Source organism: Macaca thibetana, chromosome 15, assembly GCF_024542745.1.
Source record: "Macaca thibetana thibetana isolate TM-01 chromosome 15, ASM2454274v1, whole genome shotgun sequence".
NCBI classification, from domain to species: Eukaryota; Metazoa; Chordata; class Mammalia; order Primates; family Cercopithecidae; genus Macaca; species Macaca thibetana.
Window position 1 is genome coordinate 28030558 of NC_065592.1, and position 26840 is coordinate 28057397.

Genomic DNA, 26840 nt, shown 5'->3' on the forward strand with positions numbered 1-26840 from the left:
GCACAGACAGATTTGCTCATCATAGGGTTGCCACAAAGTTTCAATTTGTAAAAAAAAAAAAATCTGCAGAGCACAATAGAATAAAGCACAATAAAGTGAGGTATGCCTGTTTTGTTGTTGTTGTTGTCGTTGTTTTTTGTTTGTTTGTTTGTTTGTTTTTGAGATGGAGTCTCACTCCGTTGCCCAGGCTGGAGTGCAGTGGTGCAATCTCGGCTCACTGCAAGCTTCGCCTTCCGGGTCATGCCATTCTCCTGCCTCAGCCTCCTGAGTAGCTGGGACTATAGGCGCCTGCCACCACGTCCAGCTAATTTTTTGTATTTTTAGTAGAGACGGGGTTTCACCATGTTAGCCAGGATGGTCTTGATCTCCTGACCTCGTGATCTGCCTGTCTCGGCCTCCCAAAGTGCTGGGATTAGGTATGCCTGTTTTTTATAAGGAGCATGTATTACTTTTAAAGAAATATCACATAAGTTTCAAAGTATAATTTTAATATATTCTGAATATTGATAGATAAATAGTATATGTTAAAAGATTTTCTAATCTTTCTTTCTTCCACAGAATGTAGTTAGAAAGAAGTTTTACAGAGATGCTTTATTGCTTCGAATTCCTTCATGTTTATATCAAGATGAAAGTTACCATGTAGCAGTTACTGATAATAAATTTAGGAGGCCATGGACAAGAGGTATGTTTGTTTTCATTTCTTAAAAATGTGCTTTAAAAGCCATTTCAGAGTTTAGCACAGCAAATTATTAAGAATATGCAATGCTTTACTAATTTCATTGCATCTATGCATGTCAGAATTCCAAGAAGTTAACAACGTAGTATTTTTATTATAGAATCTAGGTAACTAAATAAGGAATTGGAAAGCTTATATTCGATATGAATAAACCAAATAAAAGATATGTAGATGATGAAGACTTAAAATAGTCTAACATTGTAAACACTTGTTTTATTATAATAGAATTTTTCTTGACTATCTGAGGCCTACTTCAAGTTGTAATGGCACACTGAATATAAAATTATTTTTAAGCATATATGTACAAAATAGTTTTTTGTTTCTATCAAGTCATGGAATAGTAAAGAAGTAGCCTCCTTGGAGGAGTCAAGTCAGTCAACAGCATTTACTTGGTATACATTATGTACCAAACACTGTTATAAGTACTAAGGACACAGTTACTTAAAAGACATAGAAGTAGTCTCTGCTCTCAGTGGGTTTTAGACTGGTAAGGAGGATACAGCAATAAAACCATTAAATATGTAAACTAGTATCTGATATTGATAAATATATAGAGAAGAGACAGTAATGCTAAGTGATATGAAATTGCGGGAGTAGGGAGTGCTGTTTCCTAAGATGGTTAGGGAAATGTCTCTCTGAAGAGGAGGACATTTGAGTTGAGACCTGAATGGTGAGAAAGCAACAACCATGAAAAATATGGGGGGAAAGCCTTTCAAGCAAATGCAAAGTTCCTGACTCAAGAATGAACTTGATGTGTGTAAAGACCAGAAAATTAAGCTATTGTGACTGGGTAATGAAAAATGGATTGAGAAGTAGGCAATTTCTGAATAAGGCTTTGTAGGCCATAACAGGGAGTTTGTTTATTTATTTATTTTTTATTACAGCTGCAATAGACTGACTGTGTCCCCCTAAATTTATATTTGAAGGTGGGGCCTTTGGGAGATGATTAGGATGGAGTCCTCATGAAAGGGATTAGTACCCTAATAAAAGAGACCCCAAAGAGCTCCCTTGACTTTTCTGCCATGTGAGGCCAGTAAGAAGACAGCCACCCATGAACCAGGAAGTGGGCCCTCACTAGACACTGAATCTTCTGGTGCCTTAATCTTGGGCTTCCCAGCCTCCAAAACTGTGAGAAATGAATGTTTGTTGTTTGAGCCACCCAGTCTATGCTATTTTTGTTATAGCAGTGTAGACTGACTAAGACAATTGTGGATATGGAAAGTCACTGGACAATTTTAAGAAAGGGAATGATATAACCTGATTTATGCTGTAGAAAGATAGTTATGATTGTCTGGAGGATAGAAAGGGTGCAGATTAGGAGTCAAGAGTAGAGACAGGGAAATCTATCAGGGAGCTATTTTAGTAGCCCAGAATCTAAACTCTGGATAAAATATTATAGTGTCTTGGACAAGGCTTATAGTAATGGAGATGTGAGATGTGCTTAAAATCTAGCTTATTTTACAAATTGTCAACAGTGAGGGTATTACAAAATAGAATAATGAAGATTTTCTTCTAGGTTTTTGACCTGAGAAACCAGGTAGATGACAGTGCCATTTCCTAAAATAGGGAAAGGCTTATAGAGAAGCCAATTTGTGGCCAGAGTCAATAACTCTGCTTTGGCCAGATTATTAGGCATCTAAATGGAATCATTAAGAAGGCAATTGGTTATATTAATCTTGAGCGCAGCTGCTCAGGACAGTTCTCTGGGTGGCCTTGGCCTCCTTTTCTCACTTGAAGTTCTTAAGAATAACTATAAAATGTGCTGGGAATGCAACATTCAGAGATAAAGGAGGAGCTAGCCAGAGCAGCCTATGCTCTGTCCTTCAGTTCTTTAGCCCAGCACGTCCTTTGACCTCAGAACATCAAACCCAGGTGGACTGCTTTCTGGGGTTCTTCAGCTGCTGTGCAATTGTGGCACATGAAGACTTCATTTGCCCTGGGCAGCTTTCCTGAGACTCACAGGACCAGTTCACAATGAATCCTAGGCTTCTGTTGTCCCTTGTTACCTATCTGTAAGTAATACATCTGCTTCATGTAACTTCCTGTGTATGGGTATTCTGTCTCACCATACTCAGACAAGTTGGTAATCAGTACACAGTGAACCTGCTTCACAAGCTGGAGTTTCAAATCGGAGTTTTCAATATGCAAATTACATATAAACCTGTGAAACTAGATGAAGTCACTGAGAGCATGAGTATAAATAGATTAGAAGGCCTAGGACAGAGCCCTGGAACACTCCAACAGTTAAAAGTCTGATGTAAAAGGAGTTACCTAAGAAGCAAGACAGGAAAATCAAATGATTCTGGCGTCGAATTCTAAAGAAGAAAGTGCTTCAAGAAGGTAGTAGTAGTCCAATGCATTGGGCTTGTGTTAAAAGCTCAAGTTATCTGAGGATAGTGAGTTGACCATTAGCTTGACTAAATGTAGGTCATTGATGACTTTGACAAGAGTGGTTTCCCTGGAATATTGGTTATTAATATGATTGGAATATATTTGGAGTGTGATAGGAATATATTGGAATATGATTGGAGTATGTTGAGAAGATAATGGGAAGTGGGAAAGTGAGAGAGTGAATTTGAATATTTGGGGGAATTTTGCTATAAAGAAAAATTTTTAAATGATGGACTAACTTATGGGAGAAGTGGAGTAAAGAGTTATTCTTTTTTGTTTTTGATGTGTGGTTTTTAAACAATACAGGATGAGACAGACTGTAAAATGTTTGCCAATGGAAACAATTTTGGTAAAAAGAGAATAAGACAATGCAGGAAAGAAAAAGGATAACAGGAGTAAAAGGGGATAAGATCAAGAGCACAGTTAGAGAAGTTAGTATTCAGTAGGAACTAAAATAATTCTTCCCCTGTGTAGATAGGAAGATAGGGTTTGTAGGTACTTATGCCAGTAAGTTGGTAGAATTGGTGGTGGAAAATGAGGTAGTTCTCTGTATCAGTTTTCTATGTGAAGGTAAGGTCATATACTGAAAGTGGATAATGGAATGAACACTAAAGATTTGAAGGGGTAATGTGTGAATTAGCTGTCTTAAAGAGCAAGAAAGCTAGTTTTGTTTTTGTTTGTTTCTTTTTTGTTGTTGTTAACCTCATCTGTGGTCAAGAAAGCCAGTTTTATTAACGGGTATACTATTATCATCTGTCAATGTTGGGTGGCCATTTGAAATTTACAGTCATAATTTGGAATGAGTTCCTTTAGCATGGCTGGGTGATTTTTTTTCCAGTAATTTTCAACTGTTTTAGTGTACATACACAGAAAGTGTAGAGTAGGGGTTGTCCTAAGTTGGTAGAAGAGAAAGAGAGGCAAGAGAATCAAGAGTCTTTGAGAGCAATGGTTATGGGACTGGCTATGGAACCTAAACTATTCTAAGCAATTTGCATGCCACATTACGCCACATTACATTTAATCTTTACAACAACACTCTGAAAAGGCTATTCTTCCTATAGTTTGTACATTAAAACAAAACAAAACAGGCCGGGCACGGTGGCTCAAGCCTGTAATCCCAGCATTTTGGGAGGCCGAGACGGGTGGATCACGAGGTCAGGAGATCGAGACCATCCTGGTGAACACAGTGAAACCCCGTCTCTACTAAAACTACAAAAAACTAGCCGGGCGAGGTGGCGGGTGCCTGTAGTCCCAGCTACTCGGGAGGCTGAGGCCGGAGAATGGCGTGAACCTGGGAGGCGGAGCTTGCAATGAGCTGAGATCTGGCCACTGCACTCCAGCCTGGGCGACAGAGCGAGACTCCGTCTCAAAAAAAAAAAAAAAAAAAAAAAAAACAAAAAACGGAGGTGCAAAAAGATTCAGATATTTACCCAATATCATATAGTTAATAAATAGCAGTCCAAGGATTAAAATCTAGGCAGAGTGTTTCCAGAACCTGTACTCTTAACCACTAAACTTTTTTCTTTTTTTATTTTGATATGGAGTCTCACTCTGTCTCCCAGGCTGGAGTGCAGTGGTGCGATCTCGGCTCACTGCATTCGCTTTCCAGGTTCACGCCATTCTCCTGCCTCAGCCTCTCCAGGAGCTGGGACTACAGGCGCCCACCACCACACCCAGCTAAATTTTTTGTATTTTTAGTAGAGACGGGGTTTCACCGTGTTAGCCAGGATGGTCTCAATCTCCTGACCTCGTGATCCACCCGCCTCGGCCTCCCAAAGTACCACTAAATTTTTGTATTTTTTTTTCATATTTTTCAATGAGGCACAGGCTTAGATGTTAAATGATTTGTTAAAGATAACAAAACTAGTAAGAAGTAACACTGGTGGTAGGGAGAACACTCAGTTGCATATTCTGACAGTAGTATATGACATGGTCTTTCTCCTTAAGGAACCAAGGGTCTAGTTTGGGAGATAAGCTATATACACATACAAATTAATTAATTAATTAATTTATTTATTTATTTATTTATTTACAAAGTCTCACTCTGTCACCCAGGTGCCCAGGCTGGAGTGCAGTGGCATGATCTCTGCTCACTGCAACCTCTGTTTCTCAGGTTCAAGGTATTCTCCTGCCTCAGCCTTCCAAGTAGTTGGGACTAGAGGCATGCACTACCATGCCGGCTAATTTTTGTAATTTTAGTAGAGATGGGGTTTTGCCATGTTGGCCAGGCTGGTCTCGAACTCCTGGCCTCAAGTGATCCACCTGCCTCAGCCTCCCAAAGAGCTGGGATTACAGGCGTGAGCCACTGTGTGCCACCTACAATTTTAAATATAGGACTGTATACGGTTGGGTCTCCAAGTGTTACAATATTATGGCCCTTCAAGGAGAATGTATCAGCTTGAGCTGGAAGGGTTAATAGAAGTTTCATGAGGTATAGCATAAGCAGTTGAAAAGGACTATTTGGAATAGTAGTGCTGTATAAGCAAAAGAGAGTCTATAAAATGAGGTGACATGTTCATGTGATATTGTTCTAACTGTAGTTGATTGAGGGGCAGGGGTAGGTTGATGATAATGAGGATGACTATTTAAATATTTGGAATCAGGTATCACTTTGGCAAAAAATACATTTGTGAACAAATGAAGATAAAATCATAATGTAAAAGGTGAATGTTTGACTTTCTTGAATTAAGTATAAAAGAAAATTCTAGAGATTAATGTTTACCATTATTCTTTTTAGTCTCAGCTGTTTCAGTTCCGGGAATGACAGATACCTCAGTCTTGGACCAATGGAAAGCAAGTTTCTTTGTGGAGGATTTCCTTGAGAAGTATGTATCCTTAATCTCAAATTTCTCTTTTACATCTAGAAGAAGATAAACACTAAGTTCTCCAGATACCTAAATAGGGAAAATCTCTTCCTTTATTTCTTCATGGATTTTCTTCTTTTATATGAAGAAAAGGTCCTAATTTGAACCACAAAGGAGTGGTTAATAAGGGTGACTTATATCTTCTTTTTTAATTAGTAAACTTTCAATTAGTTTATCAATTGGTAAACTTTCTGTAGAAAGTAGCTATAGAAAGTCTGTTATATTAAAATTAGTCTTTTTTTCTCCTATATTATAAATTCAGATTTAAGGCTATTTTGTAATGTATTTGGTCAAAACATTATTTATTATTTAAGCATTCATCAAATATTCATTATCATCCTATATATTAGATACAAGATACAAAAATGAATAAGACATAGTCTTAACCTTCAAAGAACACAAGAAAACAAGGAATAGAGTTTTATAAAGAAATAATTACAATACAATGTGCAAAGTACAATGACAGAGATAGGAACCCAGAGCATAATATGAGGAAGAACATCTAACCTGTTCTACATTGTAAAGGTAGACATAAAGTAGAGATTTTGGTGCAATTTAATAATTTACTCTTTTGTTTCACTTCATGCACAGAATGCTGATCTGACCTAGGAAAGCTTTTGTTATTATTCACATTTTCAAGTTTCTATAATTTAAATTTTCCTTAGTTGTGCTTAAAAGAAACAAAAAAACATTGAAAGGTGTCTAGACTCTGGATACAGTGAAGTCCAATATACCATCTTTGTCATCTAGGAATTTAAAATCAGGTTAGGAAAATAATAGATAGACATAGAAAAAATTGGCCGGGCGCGGTGGCTCAAGCCTGTAATCCCAGCACTTTGGGAGGCCGAGACGGGTGGATCACAAGGTCAGGAGATCGAGACCATCCTGGCTAACACGGTGAAACTCCGTCTCTACTAAGAAATACAAAAAACTAGCCGGGCGAGGTGGCGGGCGCCTGTAGTCCCAGCTACTCGGGAGGCTGAGGCAGGAGAATGGCGTAAACCCGGGAGGCAGAGCTTGCGGTGAGCTGAGATCCGGCCACTGCACTCCAGCCTGGGCGACAGAGCGAGACTCCGTCTCAAAAAAAAAAAAAAAAAAAAATAGAAAAAATTAACAATGTAAGAATTAAATGATAGTCAGTTAGAAGTATGTATCATATGAGTAAACTCCTAGCAGCGAGGAAACGGAAAGGTATAGTGAAAAAAGCTCTGCACTATGAATTAAAATATGTAGCTTTTAAGCCTTGACTGGAAAAGTCAAGTGCTAACTACTTTGCTGGTCATTTTACCTGTGACCCTCATTTTATCAGTATGATGATGATGGATCAGTTCTTCTCAAACTTTACTGTACATATGAATCCCCTGAGGATCTCCCCTGGTTCAGTTAGTCTGTTTTGGAGCCTGAGATTCTGCATTTCTAATCTATTTCTAGGTGGTATTGATGCTGCCAGTCCAAAGACCTACCTTGAGTAACAAGATGCGAGACGATCTCTAAGATCTCTTTTCACCTTATGAGTTACATTGGTAGAGCTGTGCATTTGTAACTAGGAGAGGTCAGCTTCACAGAAGTAGGAATTGAGCTTGGGCTGGGCAATCAAAGAGAAATTAACTCGAGAGAAAGCATTTTGGGCAGAGGAAACAGCATGTCTCCAGGCATAGACACGGGAATATGCAATAAGTATTTAGCAAAGGCAATAATTAGGCTAGTTCGGTGAAAACTAAATTATTGTTTCATAAGGTAAAAAAAGATCTTAGAGATCATCTCGCATCTTGTTACTCAAAGTAGGCCTTTGGACTGGCAGTGTCAATACCACCTAGAAATAGATTGGAAATGCAGAATCTCAGGCTCCAAAATGGACTAACTGAATCAGAATCTACTTTCTGTCTATTGATTTGCCTATTCTAGATATTTCACGTAAGTGGAATCATACAATATGTGCTTTTATTGTGATTGGTTTCTTTTACTTAATATAGTGTTTTCAGGGTTTATCCATGTTGTCACATGTATCTGTGCTTTATCTTTCTCTCTCTCTCTCTCTTTTTTTTTTTTTTTTTTTTTTTTGAGACAGAGTTTCTCTCTGTCACCTAGGCTGGAGTGCAGTGGCGTGATCTCAGTTCACTACAACCTCCACCTCCCAGTGATTTAAGTGATTCTCCTGCCTCAGCCTCCCGAGGAACTGAGATTACAGGCACCCACTACCACACCCAGCTAGTTTTTTTGTATTTTTAGTTGAGACGGAGTTTCACCATGTTGATCAGGATGGTCTCGAACTCCTGACCTCAGGTGATGCACCCACCTCAGCCTCTCAAAGTGCTGGGATTACAGGTGTGAGCCACTGTGCCCAGCCCATTCATAACATTTTTTTACCACCTGAAATTATGTCATATACTTATTTGTCTATCTTCCTGTTAGCAGATAAGCTCCATGAAGGAAAGAACTTTGTTTGGTTTAACACCCCATTCCCAGTATCTAGAATGGTGTTAGCACATTGCAGACACTCAATAAATAGTTTTGTTAAGTTTGCAAATTAATAAATAGGAGTAGATGAACTTACTCAAAAAGAATGATATAGAAGGAAAGCAAAGATAATCTAGGGTAGAAACCTGGGAAAGACCAGTGTCTACAGGTTATGCAAAGGAGGAGGCACCAGTGAAAAGGGAATAAATATATTGGACAGGGAGGTAGATGAGGAGAGCTGGGAAACACTGATCTTCATAGATCTTTTATATCTACGGAAAGAAAATTTACTAGGTAGTCTCAAAACTGTAGTACGAATTATTGTTATATAGTGCTGACCCTGTCAGTAACATTTATTTTAAAAAGACAGCACCTATGTAAGCACTAAGTTAAGTATATAATGATCCACATAGGAACCAATGATCTTAATGAATAATATGGACATGGAAGAGTTAAAATATTTTTTCTTCTACCTTGTATTTTCTTAGAGTACAGGATAAATTCTAAAGCTTTCTCCGCCTGTGATTTTAAGATATGACACAATTGGTCTTTTCTCCAATTGGAGAGTTACATTGATTTTGGTTCTTTCAGTCTGTACAAGAGAATTATTAGGGCTGAAATATTCCAGGATATCAGGAAAAACGTATATTAGGATGTATAACTAAGTTGCCAATAATATATTTATCTATTGGAAGATCTCTTGTAATGCCAGCCATTCTAATGGTATGATACAGATAAACCTGTATCAATCAGGAAACAGGTAAGGGCAAGGTTAAAAGAGCCAAAAAGATGTCCTCAGGACTAGCAACAGTAGGAAGTTGAAACTGCCTTCGCAAAAACTGTAACTGAGGAAATTATGACAGTGAAAGAGATCAGACCTAACTGATGCCATCCTGCCTGTAACCTTTAAGCTGTCCTTGTTCATTCCTGGGTGTAGGCTGAACTAACCTTGGGAAGGAATTTAGTGTATGATTTGACTCTGAAACAAAATTGATAATAGCCCTTTCCTGAAAAGACCCACTTTTTGCCTGGGGGGCCAGGCTGCCTTTGTAGGACTAACAAATTCACTATGAGATTAGAAATTTTGGTTTAGGGGTCATGCGGCCTCTGGCTGCAAGAGTCTGACCGTCTCCAAATTGCTCCTCAGGATAACATCACTATTGTAAAACCCAAGATCAGGGCTTGAGATATTTTGCAGACCCTGCACTCTACAGTTCAGCTGATACCACCTAGCTGGTAATCTGGCTCAACCAGTTCTGCGATCCCACACAGGAGCAGAAGACCCCAAGAAAACCTCACTCACCCCTTATATTTCCATCTCCAACCTGACCAGTCAGCGCTCTCCACTTCCCAAGCCCTTACCTGCCAAATTATCTTGAAAAACTCTGATCCACAAATGCTCAGGGAGACTGGTTTGAGTAATAATAAAACACCGATCTCCCACACAGCCGGCTCTGCGTCTCTATCCATTGCAATTCCTCTGTCTTGATAAATTGGCTTTGTCTAGGCAGCGGGCAAGGTGAACCTGCTGGGCAGTTACAAAGTTGCTACCACCCTAAGATTGAAGGAACAAGGTGCCTGGGCAGTTACCAACCTAGTAAGGACTACAGGAGCAGGGCTGTCTGACAGAAGATGTAACTTTTGGTGGAAGAGTGCAGCCAATTCCAAACTGTGGCCCAACAGAGAAGGATTTGGGAGGAATGATATTGCAACCTGTCTCTCTCACCTTTGGTCTTCTGCCAGTGCTTTCCATGGCTGAACCCAACCAGAAGCCAGAGGACAAGGAAGCTTGGTTAGTTCATAGAGGTTAGCTTCCCAGGTTACGGAACAGAACATAAAAGGCTGGGTAATTTTATTGAGGAACAGACACTGAATATCCAGCACAAGGGTAGTTTGGCCATGTGTGGCAAAACCTAAAAATTTGTATACTTTTAACTTCATCATTTCTGTTTTTAAGAAATTTATTTGAGATTATTAGTGCATATAGATGTTCTTTGCATTGTTGCTCATAATAGCAAACAATTATAATGAACTTAAATTTCCAACAATAGAGAATTGGTTGAATAAATTATGATTCGCTGATACCCTATTTATCCATTCAAATATTAGGTGAATGTATATAGATTGACATGTAAATGTGTTCATGCTTCATTTTTTTTACAGAAAAGAACAGGTTATAGAATACTGTTGTCATTAGTCCACTATTGTTTAAAGATTTTTTTAATTGAGAAATTTACACAATTTTTATATTCATCTTGAATGATGGGAATATAGATGTTTCTTCTCTGTGTCTGTTGGAATTCGATAATTTTTTCCACAGTGGACATATATTATTTACTAATAAAAGTGTTTTAAAACAGGACATACATAACATTAGTAATTTTATACTGTCACAGAAAAACAATTACAAGAATGGTGACCCAGATTAATTGTGAATTTGAGGAAGTTGTTCCAAGTTCAAATCCAGACTCCCAAATTGAAGTAGAGGAGGTCAGTTTATACACCCACATGGACTACAATGAAGTCTTTACCCCTGTCAGTTGTTTAGAAAAATATTCAGCACTTCAAAAACAGAACCAAGGTAAAACATTTATTTTATATTGTTGTGAAACATTTCTTACTGATATATACATATTCATTTCAGTGAGTTTTTTTGTTTGATTTGAATGAAAAATTTTTTATTAAAGATCCACCTGTATAACTCTAAGTTTTACCATATTAGGGCAGTACTTTCCTCATTCATATTAATCCTCTTTGTAAGTTGGGTTATTTTTGGAGTTTAAGTTGTCTGGGCCTCAAAACAACCTGCAGAGATTTGATCATAGTATGCCTTCAACATACTGCTATAATGATATTGGCATCTTTTACAGATCCCATGATATAGCAATCCAGTGTAATATTAAATTACTATATTATAAAGTGATTATTATATTTTAGTTTTTAAAACATAATAAATATTTTCAATCTCATCTGATTTATGCGAAAACAAGGTTCAAAGTGGAGATGGAATAGTTCCAGCATTAAGTTAGGAAATATACTCAGTTTTACAAACATACTGTCAAAAATAATTAAAAGTAGGCCTGGCACAGTGGCTTACTATGCCTGTAATCCCAGCACTTCGGGAGGCCAAGGTGGGTAGATCACCTGAGGTCAAGAGTTTGAGACCAGCTTGGCCAAAATGGTGGAACCCTGTCTCTACTCAAAATACAAAAATTAGCCAGTCATGGTGGCAGCACCTGTAATCCCGCTACTCAGGAGGCTGAGGCAGGAGAATCACTTGAACCCAGGGGGTGGAGGTTACAGTGAGCCAAGATTGTGAGACTGCATCTCAAAAAAATAAAATAAAATAAAATAAAATAAAAGTATATTTTATTCAAACTTGATTCCAAATGTCTCATCTTACTAGAGGGTGTTGAATTCTTTCAACCATGTAAAAACTTGCTGAGGATTGCCTTTCTTATATGTATAACAGCCTATTCTTTTTTTAAATTATAGAACCTAAGGTTCTATTATGTAATTATTACTATCATTTAAGCAATGCTATAGCTTCAACATGAAAAATAATTTGATTTTTTTACTGTTATTTTTATGTAGATATATAAATTATGTATAAAAATTTCAGCAATGGCAAATAGCTGTGTGATGATATATATATAGAGAGAAATTCCTCTTATAGTTGGAAGAGATACAGAGATTAGTTGTATTAAGGACTAAAACTTGAGAGCATGATGTAATAGAAAGAGCCTGAATTTGGAGTCAGAAGACTTGAATTTTGAGTCCAAGTCTACTCTTAAAAAGTGGAACATCACTTGAGGCCAGGAGTTTGAGACCAGCCTGGGCAACATAGCAAGACCTTATCTCCACAAAAAGATTTTTAAAAATTAGCCAGATGTGGTGGCACTCCTGTAGTCCTAGCTACTTGTAAGGCTGAGGTGGGAAGATTGCTTGAACCCAGGCATTCAAGGATGTAGTAAGCCATGATCATGCCACTGCACTCCAGCTTGGGTAACAGAGTGAGACCCTATCTGGAGAAAAAGAAAATTTTTATGATTTTAAGTTTTCTTCTCTAATTTATTTCTATTATTTATTCTTCTATTTTTAAATAATTTTGTGGGGATAAACTAATATATGTAAGTTTATGTGAGTATATTTAAAGAGATGGCTTGTAAAAACGAATGGGTTACACAAACATAGCTATTATAAATGTGGCAAACTAGAAGCTACTATTGGCTAGAATCAACTATTGACTGAGAGAAAATATGCTTGAATTTCCCAAATGCCATATCCTGTATTTCCTCAGGTGTCCTGTGTCACCGGACATCACTTTATAAATTTAGATTTTCAATTTTATTTATTTTCTTTGCAATTGTATCAGTTACTGCCAGATTTGTAGATACTTTGGTCTTATTGTCTAAATCAAAAGAAACATAGTATATTTTTGGATTTGTAAATATGCTATGTCTTATAAGAATTATAAATAATTACTAAATTATAATTTCAAAACACGTATCTTTAAAACATAAAACAGTTGCTGGTTTTCTTTTATGGGTGTTGGTTTATTGATATTTACTAATTTTTCTACAATGTTCACATATTATTTGTTAATACATGAAGCTGTTAAGCATCCCTCTAGATATCGTGGGAACATACAAGCAAATATAAATGTAGCTTTTATTTTTATTTTTAAAAATAAAGTTAGGCCAGGCACAGTAGCTCATGCCTGTAATTCCAGCACTTTGGAAGACCAAGGCAGGTGGATCACCTGAGGTCAGGTGTTGAAAACCAGCCTGGCCAACATGGTGAAACCCTGTCTCTACCAAAAATACAAAATTAGCTGAGCGTAGTGGTGGGCACCTGTAATCCCAGCTATTTGGGAGGCTGAGGCAGGTGAATCACTTGAACCTGGGAGGTGGAGGTTGCAGTGAGCCGAGCTCACACCATTGCCCTCCAGCCTGGGCGAGAAGAGTGAAACTCCATCTCAAAAAATAATAATAATAAGTAATAAAAATAAAATAAATAAAGTTGCATATGCATATAGTGTAGAGAGTCAAATAGTTTGTTAAAGTTTACAGTAAAAAGCAGTAATCATACTTATGGTTTAAAACGGTGGCACAGAAGCAAGCTGGCTTCACTGCTCATACAGGAAACCAAAAATGAATATACAGTGCCAAGATTTTCACTAGCAACAACTCACATCTCAAATATGAGGATGAGACAGATCCTAGGGACACAGAGAAGTGAAAAAACTTCAAGCAGGTGGTAGGAGAATCCAACTTCCACATCCATGATGCCCCACCCTGCCCATTCTGCCTGACAACAACCACATGGAAAATCTTCCCCCAACTAATGGTGTCTATGCTGGAAAAAGTGAGAGTGGAAGAGTCAACTAGCTTTCCCTCCATCTTGGATTCCCTGGCAGGACACTGTTCTTTTTTTAACCCATGGAAAGCATCATGACTGCCTGAAAGGAGAGACAAAGAGGGGAGAAGGGACTACCTTCCCCAGCCTTTCCAGGCAAAGGAGCTGATTCACAGCAGCTAATTTGTGCCACAGGTCCCTTGGGCACGAACCTCTAGCCAGACTTCTGTCACTGTTGGGATAATGTTTTTCAGACTCTCCCATTTGGAGAAGACAGTGCCCTGACTATTTGCTAGAGGCAAGGCAAACCTGGGCTTAAGATACCACCTATAGCCAAGAAAAAGGCAATATTAGTGAAGATTTGCTAAGAAAATATATCCAATAAAAACCAAGACAAGTTGAACAGAGGAAGCTGGAATAAATAACCAATCCTTCAGTGCAAAGACATAGACATATATCCACAAGAAACAACACTGAACAGGGAAATGTGACCTTTGCAAAAAGACAAAGCAAAAATCCAGTGACTGACCCTAACAAGAAAGTCATTTGTGAGTTCTCTGACCAAAAATACAAAAGAGCAGTTTTAAGGAAATTCAGTGATCTGTAAAATAATACAGAAAAGCAATTCAGAAATTTGTTGGAGAAATTTAACAAAGAGAATTTTTAAAATTTTTAAAGTTAACTTTAAAAACTCAAACAAATTTTGGAACTGAGAAATACATTTGCTGAGCTGAACAACTCATTAGAGGCTCTCAACATCTGAATGGAACAACCAGAGGGAAGAATCAGTGATATCAAAGACCAGCTATTTGAAAATACAGTCAGAGGAGAAAAAAGAAAAAAGAAAGTGAAAGAACAAAGACTGCCTACAAGATACAGAAAATTACCTCAAAAACCAAATCTAAGTATTCTTGATGTTCAAAAGGGAGCTGAGCAAAGGCAGGGGGTAGAAAGAAATAATACAAAATTTTCCAAAGCTTGAGAAAGCTGTAAATCTCCAGTACGGGAAGGTCTGATAATACCCAAGAGATTCAACCCAAATAAGACTACCCCAAGGTATATAATAACCAAACCCTCAAAGGTCAAGGACAAAGAGAGAATCTCAAAAGCAGCAAGAGAAAAGAAGCAAATAACGTATAAAGGACCTCCAATTCTATGGTAACAGACTTTTCAATGAAAAACCATACAGACAGGAGGGAGTGGAACAACATATTCAAAGTGCTCAAAGAAAAAAAAGTCATCCAAGAACATTGTATCTAGCAAAATTACCGTTTGAATATGAAGGAGAAATAGTCTTTCCCAAACAACTAAAGTTCAGAGAATTCACCCCCATCAGACCCATCATCTTACAGTAAATGCTAAAAGGGGTACTACAATCTGAAAGGGAAAAAAAAATTAACATACGAAAAGAAAACTTTTCTTTAGTTATTCACTGGTAAAATTAAGTACATGAATACTTAATTTTAAGAATTCTCTAGAATACTGAGAATACTCTGTTACAATAATTGTAGTGTGTAAGCACTCATAACTCTAGTATGAAGCCCAATCAAAAACAATAGCGATAGCAACCTGTTAAGAGATGTAATATTAAAATATGTAAATCCAGACAACTTAGTCAAAATGTAGCATTTTGTGTGTATGTGTGTTTGTCTTTGTTTCTATTCCTTTCTTTGTAATCTAAAATATTATCTCTTTAAAATAACTTTTTAAATCTATACAATGTTTTTTGTAACCCTCCTGGTAACCACAGCCCAAAAACCTACAATATATTCACTAAAAATAAAAAACACCAAATTAAAACATATTACCAGAGAAAATAACCACAAAAGAATACAGTAGGAAAGAAAGGAGTGTTAAAACAATCAGAAAATGGGCAACAAAATGGCAGTAGTAAGTCTTTACTTAATAGTAACACTGAATGTAAATGGTCTCAATTTTCCAAATAAAAGGCTTAGAGTGGCTGAAGGAATTAAAAAAAACAAGACCAAACTATATGCTGCCTTCAAGAAACTCTCTTCACTTATAAAGTCACACATAGACTGAAAGCGAAGTGATGAAAAATGATATTCCATGCAACTGGAAACCAAAAATAGCAGGAGTAGCTATACTTATATAAAATAGACTACAAATCTAAAACTGTAAAAAGAGACAAAGATGATCATGTTAAGCAAGAGGATATAACAATTATAAATATCTATGCACACAACAGCAGAACTCCCAAGTGTATAAAGCAAACATTAATATATCTAAAAGGATAGACTGCAATATAATAATAGTAGTGGACTTTAACACCCCACTCTCAGTAATGGACAGATCATCCAGACAGAAAATCAACAAAGAGCATGAACTACACACTAGAATAGGCCTAACTAACATTTACGGAACATTTTACCCATATGATAGCTAACTTCATATCATGTATTTTGTGCTGCAGAATACATATTCTTTTCATCAGCACATGGAATATTCTCCAGAATAGACCATATCTTATGCCACAAAATATATCTGAAAACATTTTAAAAATAGAAATAATATCAAGTAGCTTTTCTGACCAAAGTGAAATAAAACTAGAAATCAGTAACAAGAAGAACTTTGGAAAATGCACAAACACATGGAAATTATACAACATGCTCTTAAATGGCCAATGAAAAAGTTAAGAAGAAACTCTTAAAATTTCTTGAAACAAATAAATGAAAATGGAAATAAAACATACCAAAATCTATGGGATATGGCAAGAGCCCAGTACCAAGAGGGAAGTTTATAGCAATAAATGCCTGTTTCAAAAAAGTAGAAAGACTTCAAATAAAATAACGTTGCACCTCAAGGCACTAGAAAAGAAAGAACAAACCAAACCCCAAACTGGTAGAAGGAAAGAAACAATAAAGATCAGAGCAGACATACATGATACTGAGACTAAAAAATAATACAGAAAATCAACAAAATGAAAAGTTGGTTTCTTGAAAAGATAAAACCTCTAGTTAGATTAAGTAGGAAGAGAGAAAACCCAAATAAATAAAATCAGAAATGAAAAAGGAGACATAATAACCAAGACTTCAGAAATACAAAGAATCATTAGCGAGTATTATGAACAACTATATGCCAACAAATTGGAAAACTTAGAAGAAATGGATACATTCCTGTACACATGCAACCTATCAAGATTGAATCATGGGCCAGGCATGGTGGCTTATGCCTGTGCCCTAGCACTCTGAGAGGCTGCGGTGGATGGATCACTTGAGGTCAGGAGTTCAAAACCAGCCTGGGCAACATGGTGAAACCTCATCTCTACAAAAAAATGTTAGCCAAGTGTGGTGGCATGTGCTTGTCCCAGCTACCTGAGAGACTGAGGTGGAGGATTAATTGCGCCTAAGAAGGTTAATGCTGCAGTGAGCTGTGATCATGCCACTGTACTCCAGCCTGGGTGACAGAGTGAGACCCTATGTCAAAAAAGGAAAAAAGTTTGAACTATGAAGAAATAGAAAACCTCAACAAACCAATGATGAGTAATAAGATTGAAGCCATAATAAAAAGTCTCTCATCAAAGAAAAGCCCAGGACTTGATGACTTCACTGCTGAATTCTACCAAACATTTAAAGAACTAATACTAATTCTACTTAAATGCTTCAAAACAATTGAAGACGAGGGAGTATTTCCAAACACATTCTACAAGGCCAGCATTACCCTGATACCAAAACCAGACAAAGACACAACAACAAAAAAGAAAACTACAGACTAATATCAACAATGAACATAGATACAAAAATCATCAACAAAATACTAGTAAACTGAATTTAACAACACATTAAAAAGATCATTCACCATGATAAAGTGGGATTCATCCTAGGGATGCAAGGATGGTTCAACATATGCAAATCATTAAATGTGACACATCACATTCAAAGAATCAAGAAGAAAAACCACATGATTATTTCAATAGGTGCTGAAAAAAGCATTTGATAAAATTCAACATCTCTTTATGATAAAAACCCTCATCAAAATAGGTATAGAAGGAACATACCTCAAAATAATAAAGGCCATATATGATAGCTAACTTCATACTGAATGGGGAAAAATTGAAGGTCTTTCTTCTAAGGACTGAAATAAGACAAGGATGCCCATTTTCACCACTTTTATTCAACATAAAACATGAAGTCCTGGCCCGAGCAATTGAGCAAGAGAAAGAAATAAAGGGCGTTCAAATTGGAAAGGAATAAATCAAATTAGCCTTGTTTGTAGATGACATGATGTTATAACTAGAAAAACCAAGGATTTATGCAATTTACCCATGTAACAAACCTGCACATGTACCCCTTGAACCTAAAATAATATTTAGAAAGAAAAATGTTAAAAACCCAAAGACTCCACCAAAAAAACTGAGGTGATAAATGAATTCAGTAAAGTTGCAGAACACAAAATCAACATACGGCTGGATGCAGTGGCTCACGTCTCTAATCCCAGCACTTTGGGAGACCAAAGTGGGTGGATTACCTGAGATCAGGGGTTTGAGACCAGCCTGACATGGTGAAACCCCGACTCTACTAAAAATACAAAAATTAGCTGGGTGTGGCTGTGTGCACCTGCAATCCCAGCTACTCAGGAGTCTGAAGGAGGAGAATCACTTGAACCCTGGAGGCAGAGGTTGTAGTGAGTCGAGATTGCACCACTGTACTCCAGCCTGGGTGACAGTGAGACTCCATCTCAAAAAAAAAAAAAAAAAAAAAAAAATTAACATACAAAAACCAGTAGATTTATATACACCAACAGTGAACAATCTAAAAAAGAAATCAGGAAATCAATGCCATTTACAATAGCTACAAAAAATATAAAATACCTAGGAATCATTTTAACCAAAGAAGTGAAAGATCTATACAAGAAAAACTATAAAACTCTGATGAAAGAAATTGAGGAGGACACAAAAAAGGAAAGATATAATATTTCATACTCATGATTGAAAGAATATTACTAAATTAATGTTCTCAAAATAACAATACTATCCAAAGCAATTTACAGATTCAATGCAATCCCTATCAAAATACCAAAGAAGTGAAAGGCCTGTACAAGAAAAACTATAAAGCTCTGATGAAAGATATTGAGGAGGACACACAAAAAAGGAAAGATAAGTATTTCATACTCATGGATTGAAAGAATTAATATTGCTACAATAGCAATATTATCCAAAGCAATTTAGATCCAATGCAATCCCTATCAAAATACCAAAGACATTCTCCACAGAAATAGAAAAATAAAACCCTAAAATTTAAATGGAACCACGAAAGACCTCAAATAGACAAAGCAATCCTGAGCAAAAAGAAGAAAGCTGGAAGCATCACAATACCTGATTTCAAAATATACTCCAAAGCCTTATTAACCAAAACAGCATGGTACTGGCATAAAAACAAACATATAAACCAATGGAACAGGATAGAGAACCCTGATATAAATCCACTCATTTACAGCTAACTCATCTTTGACAAAGGCACCAAGAACATACAATTAGGAGAAGATAGTCTTCAATAAATGGTGCCAGGAAAACTAGATGACTATATGCAGAAGAATGAAACTAGATCCCTATCTTTCACAATAAACAAAAATCAAATAAAAATGGATCAAAGACTTAAATCTAAAACCTGAAACTATGAAACTACTAGAAGAAAACACTGGGGAAGTGCTCTAGGACATTGGTCTGGGCTAAGATTTTTTTGTATAGGATCTCAAAAGCAAAGGCCACCAAAGCAAAAATAGATGAATAGGTTTACATAAAGATAAAAAGCTTCTGCACAACAAAAGAAACAATCATAAAGTGAAGAGGCAACCCACAGAATGGGAGAAAATATTTGCAAACTATCCATCTGACAACAGATTAATAACCACAATATACAAGGAGCTCAAACAACTGGACAGCAAAAAGCAAATAATCCAATTAAAAATGGGCAAAAGATATGAACAGACACTTCTCAAAAGAAGAAATGGCCAACGGATATATGAAAAAATGCTCAACATCACTAATCATCAGGGAAATGCAAATCAAAACCACAATGAGCTGACCAGGCGCGGTAGCTCATGTCTATAATCCCAGCACTTTGGGAGGCCAAGCTGGACAGTTCACCTGAAGTCAGGCGTTTGAGACCAATCTGGCCAACATGGCAAAACCTCGTCTCTACTAAAAATACAAAAATTAGCCAGGTGTGGTGGTGGCCACCTGTAATCCCAGCTACTCTGGAGGCTGAGGCAGGAGAATTGCTTGAACCCAGGAGGTGGAGGTTGCAGTGAGCCAAGATTGCGCCACTGCACTCCAGCCTGGGCAACAGGAGCGAAACTCCATCTCAAAAAAAACCCAAAAACAAAAAAAACGCAATGAAATATCACCCCAGTTAAAATGGCTTGTATCAAAAAGGTAATAACAGATTCCAGCAAGGATGTGCAGAAAGGGGAACTCTTGTACAGCATTTGTGGAAATGTAAATTAGAAAAGCCACTATGGAGAACAGTATGGAGACTTCTCAGCTAAATCAAAAATAGAACTACCACATGATCCAGCAATTCCACTTCTGGAAAAGAAAGGAAATTATATCAAAAAGACATCTGCACTCCCATATTTATTGCAGCTCTATTCACAATAGCCAAGATATGTAATTAACCTAAGTGCCCAGTAGTGGATGAATAAACAAAATGTGGTATATCTATACAATGGAATATTATTCAGCCACAAAAAAGAATGAAATTCTGTCATTTCAGCAATATGGATGGAACTGGGGTCCTTTATGTTAAGTGAAATAACCCAAGCACAGAAAGACAAATATTGTATGTTCTCACTCATGTGGAAGCTAAAAAAGTGAATCTCATGAAGTTAGAGAGTAGAATGGTGATTACCAGAGGCAGGGAAGGGTAGCAAGGAAGGGGGATAAGGGGGGAAAAAGAACATAATGTATGTATGTATGTATGTATGTATGTATGTATGTATGTATTTATTTATTTATTTTTTGAGACAGAGTCTCGCTCTGTCCCCCAGGCTAGAGTACAGTGGCGCGATCTTGGCTCACTGCAAGCTCAGCCTCCCGGATTCAGGCCATTCTCCTGCCTCAGCCTCCCGAGTAGCTGGGACTACAGGCGCCCGCCACTATGCCCGGCTAATTTTTTGTATTTTTAGTAGAGACAAGGTTTCACTGTGTTAGCCAGGATGGTCTCGATCTCCTGATCTCATTATCCGCCCGCCTTGACCTCCCAAAGTACTGGTATTACAGGCGTGAGCCACCGTGCCTGGCTTCATAATGTATTTATTACCACTGAACTGTACGCTTAAAAATAGTAAAGATGGGCTGGGCGCGGTGGCTCACGCCTGTAATCCCAGCACTTTGGGAGGCCGAGGCAGGCAGATAATGAGACCAGCCTGGTCAACATGGTGAACCTCTACTCAACATGGCCACCTCTACTAAAAATACAAAAGTTAGTCATGAGTGGTGGCGTGTGCCTGTAATCCCAGCTACTCAGGAGGCTGAGGCAGGAGAGCCTGGGAGGCGGAGGTTGCAGTGAGCCGCGACTGCACCACTGCACTCCAGCCTGGATGATAGAGTGAGACTCTGTCTCAAAAAAAAAGTAAAGATAGTAAATTTTAATAGGCGTATTTTACCTCAAAATATAAAAATACAAAAAGAAAGGTGGAAAGAACTTGGGTCCCTGAAAATATTGTCAAGCTTGTTTTGTTTTTGTTTTTGTTTTTGAGTCAGAGTCTTGCCCTGTCGCCCAGGCTGGAGTGCAATGGCGCGATCTCTGCTCACTGCAACCTCTGCCTCTGGGGTTCAAGTGATTCTTGTGCCTCAGCCTCCCAAGTAGCTGGAATTACAGGTGCATGCCACCACACCCAGCTAATTTTTGTATGTTTAGTAGAGACAGGTTTTCCCCGTGTTGATCAGGCTGGTCACGAGCTCCTGGGCCCAAGTGATCCTTTCACCTTGGCCTCCCAAAGTACTGGGATTACAGGCCTAAGCCACTGTGCCCAGCCAAAACCCAGAGTTTTAATCTTTGGTATAATTCTTCATTATATTCAGCCAAAGGTAATATTTGTATGCTTTTTAGTGTGTTTTTTACTTAGATTTTATAAACACTTTTCTGTGTCATTTGATATTTTCCACACCATCAGTTAAAATGGTTATATAACACTTTTTTTTTTTTTTTTTTTGAGATGGAGTCTTGCTCTGTTGCCCAGGCTGGAGTGCAATGGCATGATCTCAGCTCACTGCAACCTCTGCCTCCCGGATTCAAGCAATTCTCTCGCCTCAGCCTCTCAAGTAGCTAGGATTATAGGCATGCGCCACCACATTCAGCGAATTTTTGTATTTTTAATAGAGACAGGGTTTCACCATTTTGGCCTGGCTGGTCTCAAACTCCTGACCTTAGGTGATCTGCCTACCTCGGCCTCCCAAAGTGCTGGGATTACAGGCGTGAGCCACCACGCATGGCCAACACTTTTCTTAAAAGCAGTAATTTCCTGACTTCATCAACCACCCCTTATTTTTTCAATCTCTAGAGGCAACCACTTTCAACTCTTTGAAACAGTTTTAAAAGACTATATTCCTTTTGTCATTTATTTATCTGTATGACATGCTTATACTGCTATTTCCTGATGTTTTTAGTTTTAGACCTTATATATTGACCTCTCACCATGAAAGTAAAGACGTCGCTGTCCTCACTCTTTTTACACTGTCGCTACCACGTCCCCCCACACTTCCTATGGTCTACCCTCCCAATGTAGTTATAACTTTGGTTATATCAGTATTCTGTATTTATAGACTTGTGAGTCTTTAAATACTATTTGTAGCTGAAAATAGTATTGTGTTATTCAGTAATTTCTTTCTTGTACAATAGTCCCACCTTATCCACAGGGGATACATCGCAAAATACCCAGTGGATGCATGAAATCACTGATAGTACCAAACCCTATACAATATATACAATGTTTTTTCTTATACATACATACTAGTGATAAATTTTAATTTGTAAATTAAGCCCAGTAAGAGGTTAACAGCAATAAATAGCTAACAATAAAATTGGAGAATTTAGTAAAACAAAGGTTATTTGAACACAAGCACTGCAATACAGGGACAATCGTTCTGATAACTGAGACAGCTACTAAGTGACAAATGAATAGGTGGCATATCAGTGTGGAAACAGTGCACAAAAGGATCATTCACATTTCGGTGGGACTGAGCAGGATAGCACTGTATTTCATCATGCCACTCACAACACTGTGCAATTTAAGGTATAAATCGTCTATTTCTGGAATTTTCCATTCAATATAATATTTTTGGACTGCAGTTGACTAGGGGTAACTAAAACCTTAGATAAGAGGAAATTACTGTACTCTGTGAAGTTAATGCTGGTTTTCTGGTTTTTTGTTTTATTTTGTTTTCTATGTATTTGGTACATAGAACTTGATCCTGAAACTCTCCCCTGTTTGTCTAAATCTCTTCTTAATACATTGAAGCATCAAGTGTACCAATAATTTTATCTTTGGGGATTTTAGTTCTAGAACAAGTCATTATCATTATCATCCCTGAGGATTCTGTTCACTTCTTTCTTGTATTGGGCCTCCTGTTTCTTCAACCTTGTAGCTGCCAGTTTAGTCAGTTTATTACCTCTTTTTAGTAGAGTACTTCTACTCATGGCCTCCTGAGAATAGGAATGTAGGTAGTAAATTTTTTTTTAAACTTCCATATCCAAAAAGTCTTAAATCTATCCTCACATTTAATTGATAGTTTGACTAGTTATAGATTCCAGATTATATTTTTTTCTCAGAATTTCAAAAGCATTATTCCATTCGATTCTAGCTGCCAGTATTGCTGTTGAGAAGTCCAGTGCCATTCTGATTCCTAAATATTTTTTACAAGATCTTTTCATCCTGAAAATTTGAATGATATTTTTCTTCCAGTGTTGTGAAATTTCACAATGGTGTGTGCTTTGTGGGTCTATTGTTATATATTAGGCTTGATACATGGTATATCCTTCCATGTAGATACTTATGCACTTCAGTTTTAAGACATTTTCTAGAATTATTTCTTTGATGATTTTTTTCTCTTGTTCTCTCTTCCTGAATCTCCTATTGTTCATTTATTGAGGTCTTTAATGTCTTTCAATAAAGTTAAAAATTTTTCTTCATAAAGATTTTATATATCATTTATTTTTATATATTTTTTTATTTTCTTCAGAAATGTGTTACATATCTAAGATTTACCCATAAGTACTCTATTTTAGCTGCCGTTACTATTTATATTTCTAAATTAAAGTTTCTGTTTATTGCTTGTATATAAGAAAAGGCAGTTGATTTTTATAGTGTTGTCATATTTAGCTACCTCTTAGACTCTCATAGTATTTCCAATTACTAATTCTAATATATATAATCATATTATATGTAAATGATGGCTATTTCTTCCTTTGCAATATTTACATCTTTTTTTTTTTTGGTCTGACTATGCTGACTAAAACCTCTAGAACTTTGTTCAGTAGAAGCCATGATGTTTGCTATCTTATTTCTGATGGTAAAGAAAATGCTTCTAACATTTCATGTGTATGTCATTTTCAACGGTGAAGCGTTAGAAGCATTTCCTTTAGTGGGTTGAGGAAGATTCCTTCTGTTCCTAGTTTGATAACAGCTTTTAATCGTGAATGAGGATTGAATTTTATGTTTTTCTACCTAGGTTAAGATATCTACATCTTAAATATAAAGAATGTCCCTTTAGTAAAAACTCATAATTCTGTAAGTCAAAGATAAATTGTTTTGCTATTGTGATCATACTATGTATGCATGATATTATTTTTAAATATTAACATGATCTTGGGAATATTTTATTTTATGCTTGAGTTTTCTGTAAAAGTATGTCTTTTTCTTTTTCTTTTTCTTTTTCTTTTTAATTGAGACAGGGTCTTACTGTTTCTCAGGCTGGAGTATAGTGGTACAATCACCTCTCACTGCAGCCTTGAAACCCCCGGGCTCAAGTGATCCTCCTGTCTTAGCCTCCTAAGTAGCTGAGACCATAGCTGTGCCACCTGCCTGACTAATTTCTAATTTTTTTGTAGAGACAGAATCTCCCTATGTTGCCCAGGCTGGTCTCAAACTTCTAGGCTCAAGCAATCCTCCCACCTCAGCCTTCCAAAGTGCTGGGATTATAGGTGTGAGCCACCGTGCTAGACAAAAGCATGGCTTTTAATGACTGCAGTTTTTAATCTTATGTATGCATCACACATTTCCAAATTTGAGACCACTAATGTTTTTAATTGCAAATGTATATATAAATAAGTATTCTTATTTCTAATTATTTCCTTGGCATGAATTCCTAGAAATTGAACTATTTAGTATAAGTGCTTTTTCAGCTATATGTCCACTAGTATGGTATGAGAATGCCCTGTTTATGCCAGCATTATCATCATTGAATATATTACTGCTGATGTTGTGGTAATACATTTAAACCAATGTGATGGGCAAAAATATTATATTTTTACTTGCATCTTTAAAATTACTGGTGATCTCTGTTGTTGACAAGCTGGGCATAAAAAAGTAAATTAATAGAATTACTGGTCTTTATTGGCCATCTGCATCTTTTTATTTTGTGAAATGATTTTCTCTTTTGTCTATATTTTGACATGTATTTTATCTTTATATGTAAAGGTATTAACTCCAAATGTGTTTAACTTGAACCTAATTAATTCTGCCAATTGTTTTCTTTTATGGTTTCTTTCATTCCTTTTATACTTAGAAAATTCTTTCTTAATTAGATAAATACTTATTTGTATTTTCTTGAAGGTACATGGGGTTGGTTAGTTGGTTGGTTTGTTTTTTTGTTTGTTTTGAGATGGAGTCTTGCTCTGTGGCCCAGGCTGGAGTTTAGTGGTGTGATCTCAGCTCACTGCAACCTCCGCCTCCCAGGCTCAAGTGATTCTCCTGCCTCAGCCTCCCGAGTAGCTGGGATTACAGGCCCCCACCACCAAGACCAGCTAATTTTTTTGTATTTTTAGTAGAGGGGGGTTTCACCATGTAGGCCAGGCTTGTTTCGAACTCCTGACCTCCAGTGATCTGCCCACCTCAGCCTCCCAAAGTGCTGGGATTACAGGCATGAGCCACCAGGCCCAGCTGAAGGTATAAATTTTATTTTAGATTTTGATGTATGTTTAAAAGTAGGAATAAAAAATCTTTTTCCAAGTGTTTTGACTATTGCCCCAATATCATTTATGAAATAGTCCTTTCTTTCCCACTGATTAGAAATGCTACTCACATTATATATTAAATCCTTAACCACATTAGAATTCATTCTGGATTTTCTATTATGATCTCTTTTGCCTATTATTGTGTCAGTGTCATATAATTTTAACTATTTAATGTATAATTATAATATATAAATAATCTCCTATTTTATTATTTTTTTCTACTCTCATAACTATATTCTTCCAGATTTACTTTGTAATCACTTTTCCAAGTTCTAAAACAGACCTCTTGAAATGGTAATGGGATCCTTTAAAATTTTACCCATAGTCTTTCTAGCTAGGAAAGTGTTTTATCTTGCTTTTTTTTCAAATTTTTAAAAAAAGATCTTCAATAAAGTTTTATCATTTCCTGCATACAAATTCTGAATATTTTTATGTTTAGTCCTTGATAGTTCACAAATTGGTGTTTTTATGTTTTTTCTATTAATTTTTATGATGAAGTTTTTACATATTAACAAAAAATTAATTGTATAATTTTTATCAGATTACTTAGTGAACTCTTTTGTTTTCATTTCATTATCTTGAATTTTCTAGGGAGACAAAAGTGTCCTTTGTAAAGAATAAACCTCTCTTCTTTCATATTAGTAGACCTTTTTCTGTTTCTTTTCATAGTTAACTAGCCAAAAATTTGTTTCCTGGTGACAATTTAATATTCCTCTACAATAGAAGAAAACAGTCTCCTTATATCTGTATAGTACATATATTAGCTGTAGTAAAATAAGAACTCCAGGGCATGCTGTATGACTCGAAGAAGGTAAGGAAGTGGCCCTCTTGCTATAAACA

General features: G+C 36.8%; 1 protein-coding gene across 6 annotated transcripts in view; it reads left to right on the forward strand.

Annotated features, from left to right (window-relative positions):
* The first annotated feature begins 327 nt into the window (after positions 1 to 327).
* Positions 328 to 26840, forward strand: part of SHOC1 (shortage in chiasmata 1) — a 98510-nt gene continuing 71997 nt past the window's right edge. For 2 of the 6 annotated variants that reach the window (XM_050761414.1, XM_050761416.1), the window contains exons 1-3: positions 2206 to 2748; positions 5865 to 5952; positions 10845 to 11029. In XM_050761414.1, coding sequence (XP_050617371.1) covers positions 5888 to 5952; positions 10845 to 11029 — 250 coding nt within the window. In that variant the 5' untranslated portion in view covers positions 2206 to 2748; positions 5865 to 5887. Of the gene's footprint in view, positions 683 to 2205; positions 2749 to 5864; positions 5953 to 10844; positions 11030 to 26840 lie in introns of those variants that run through there. The other 4 variants (XM_050761415.1, XM_050761418.1, XM_050761420.1 and 1 more) reach the window with 4 other exon arrangements.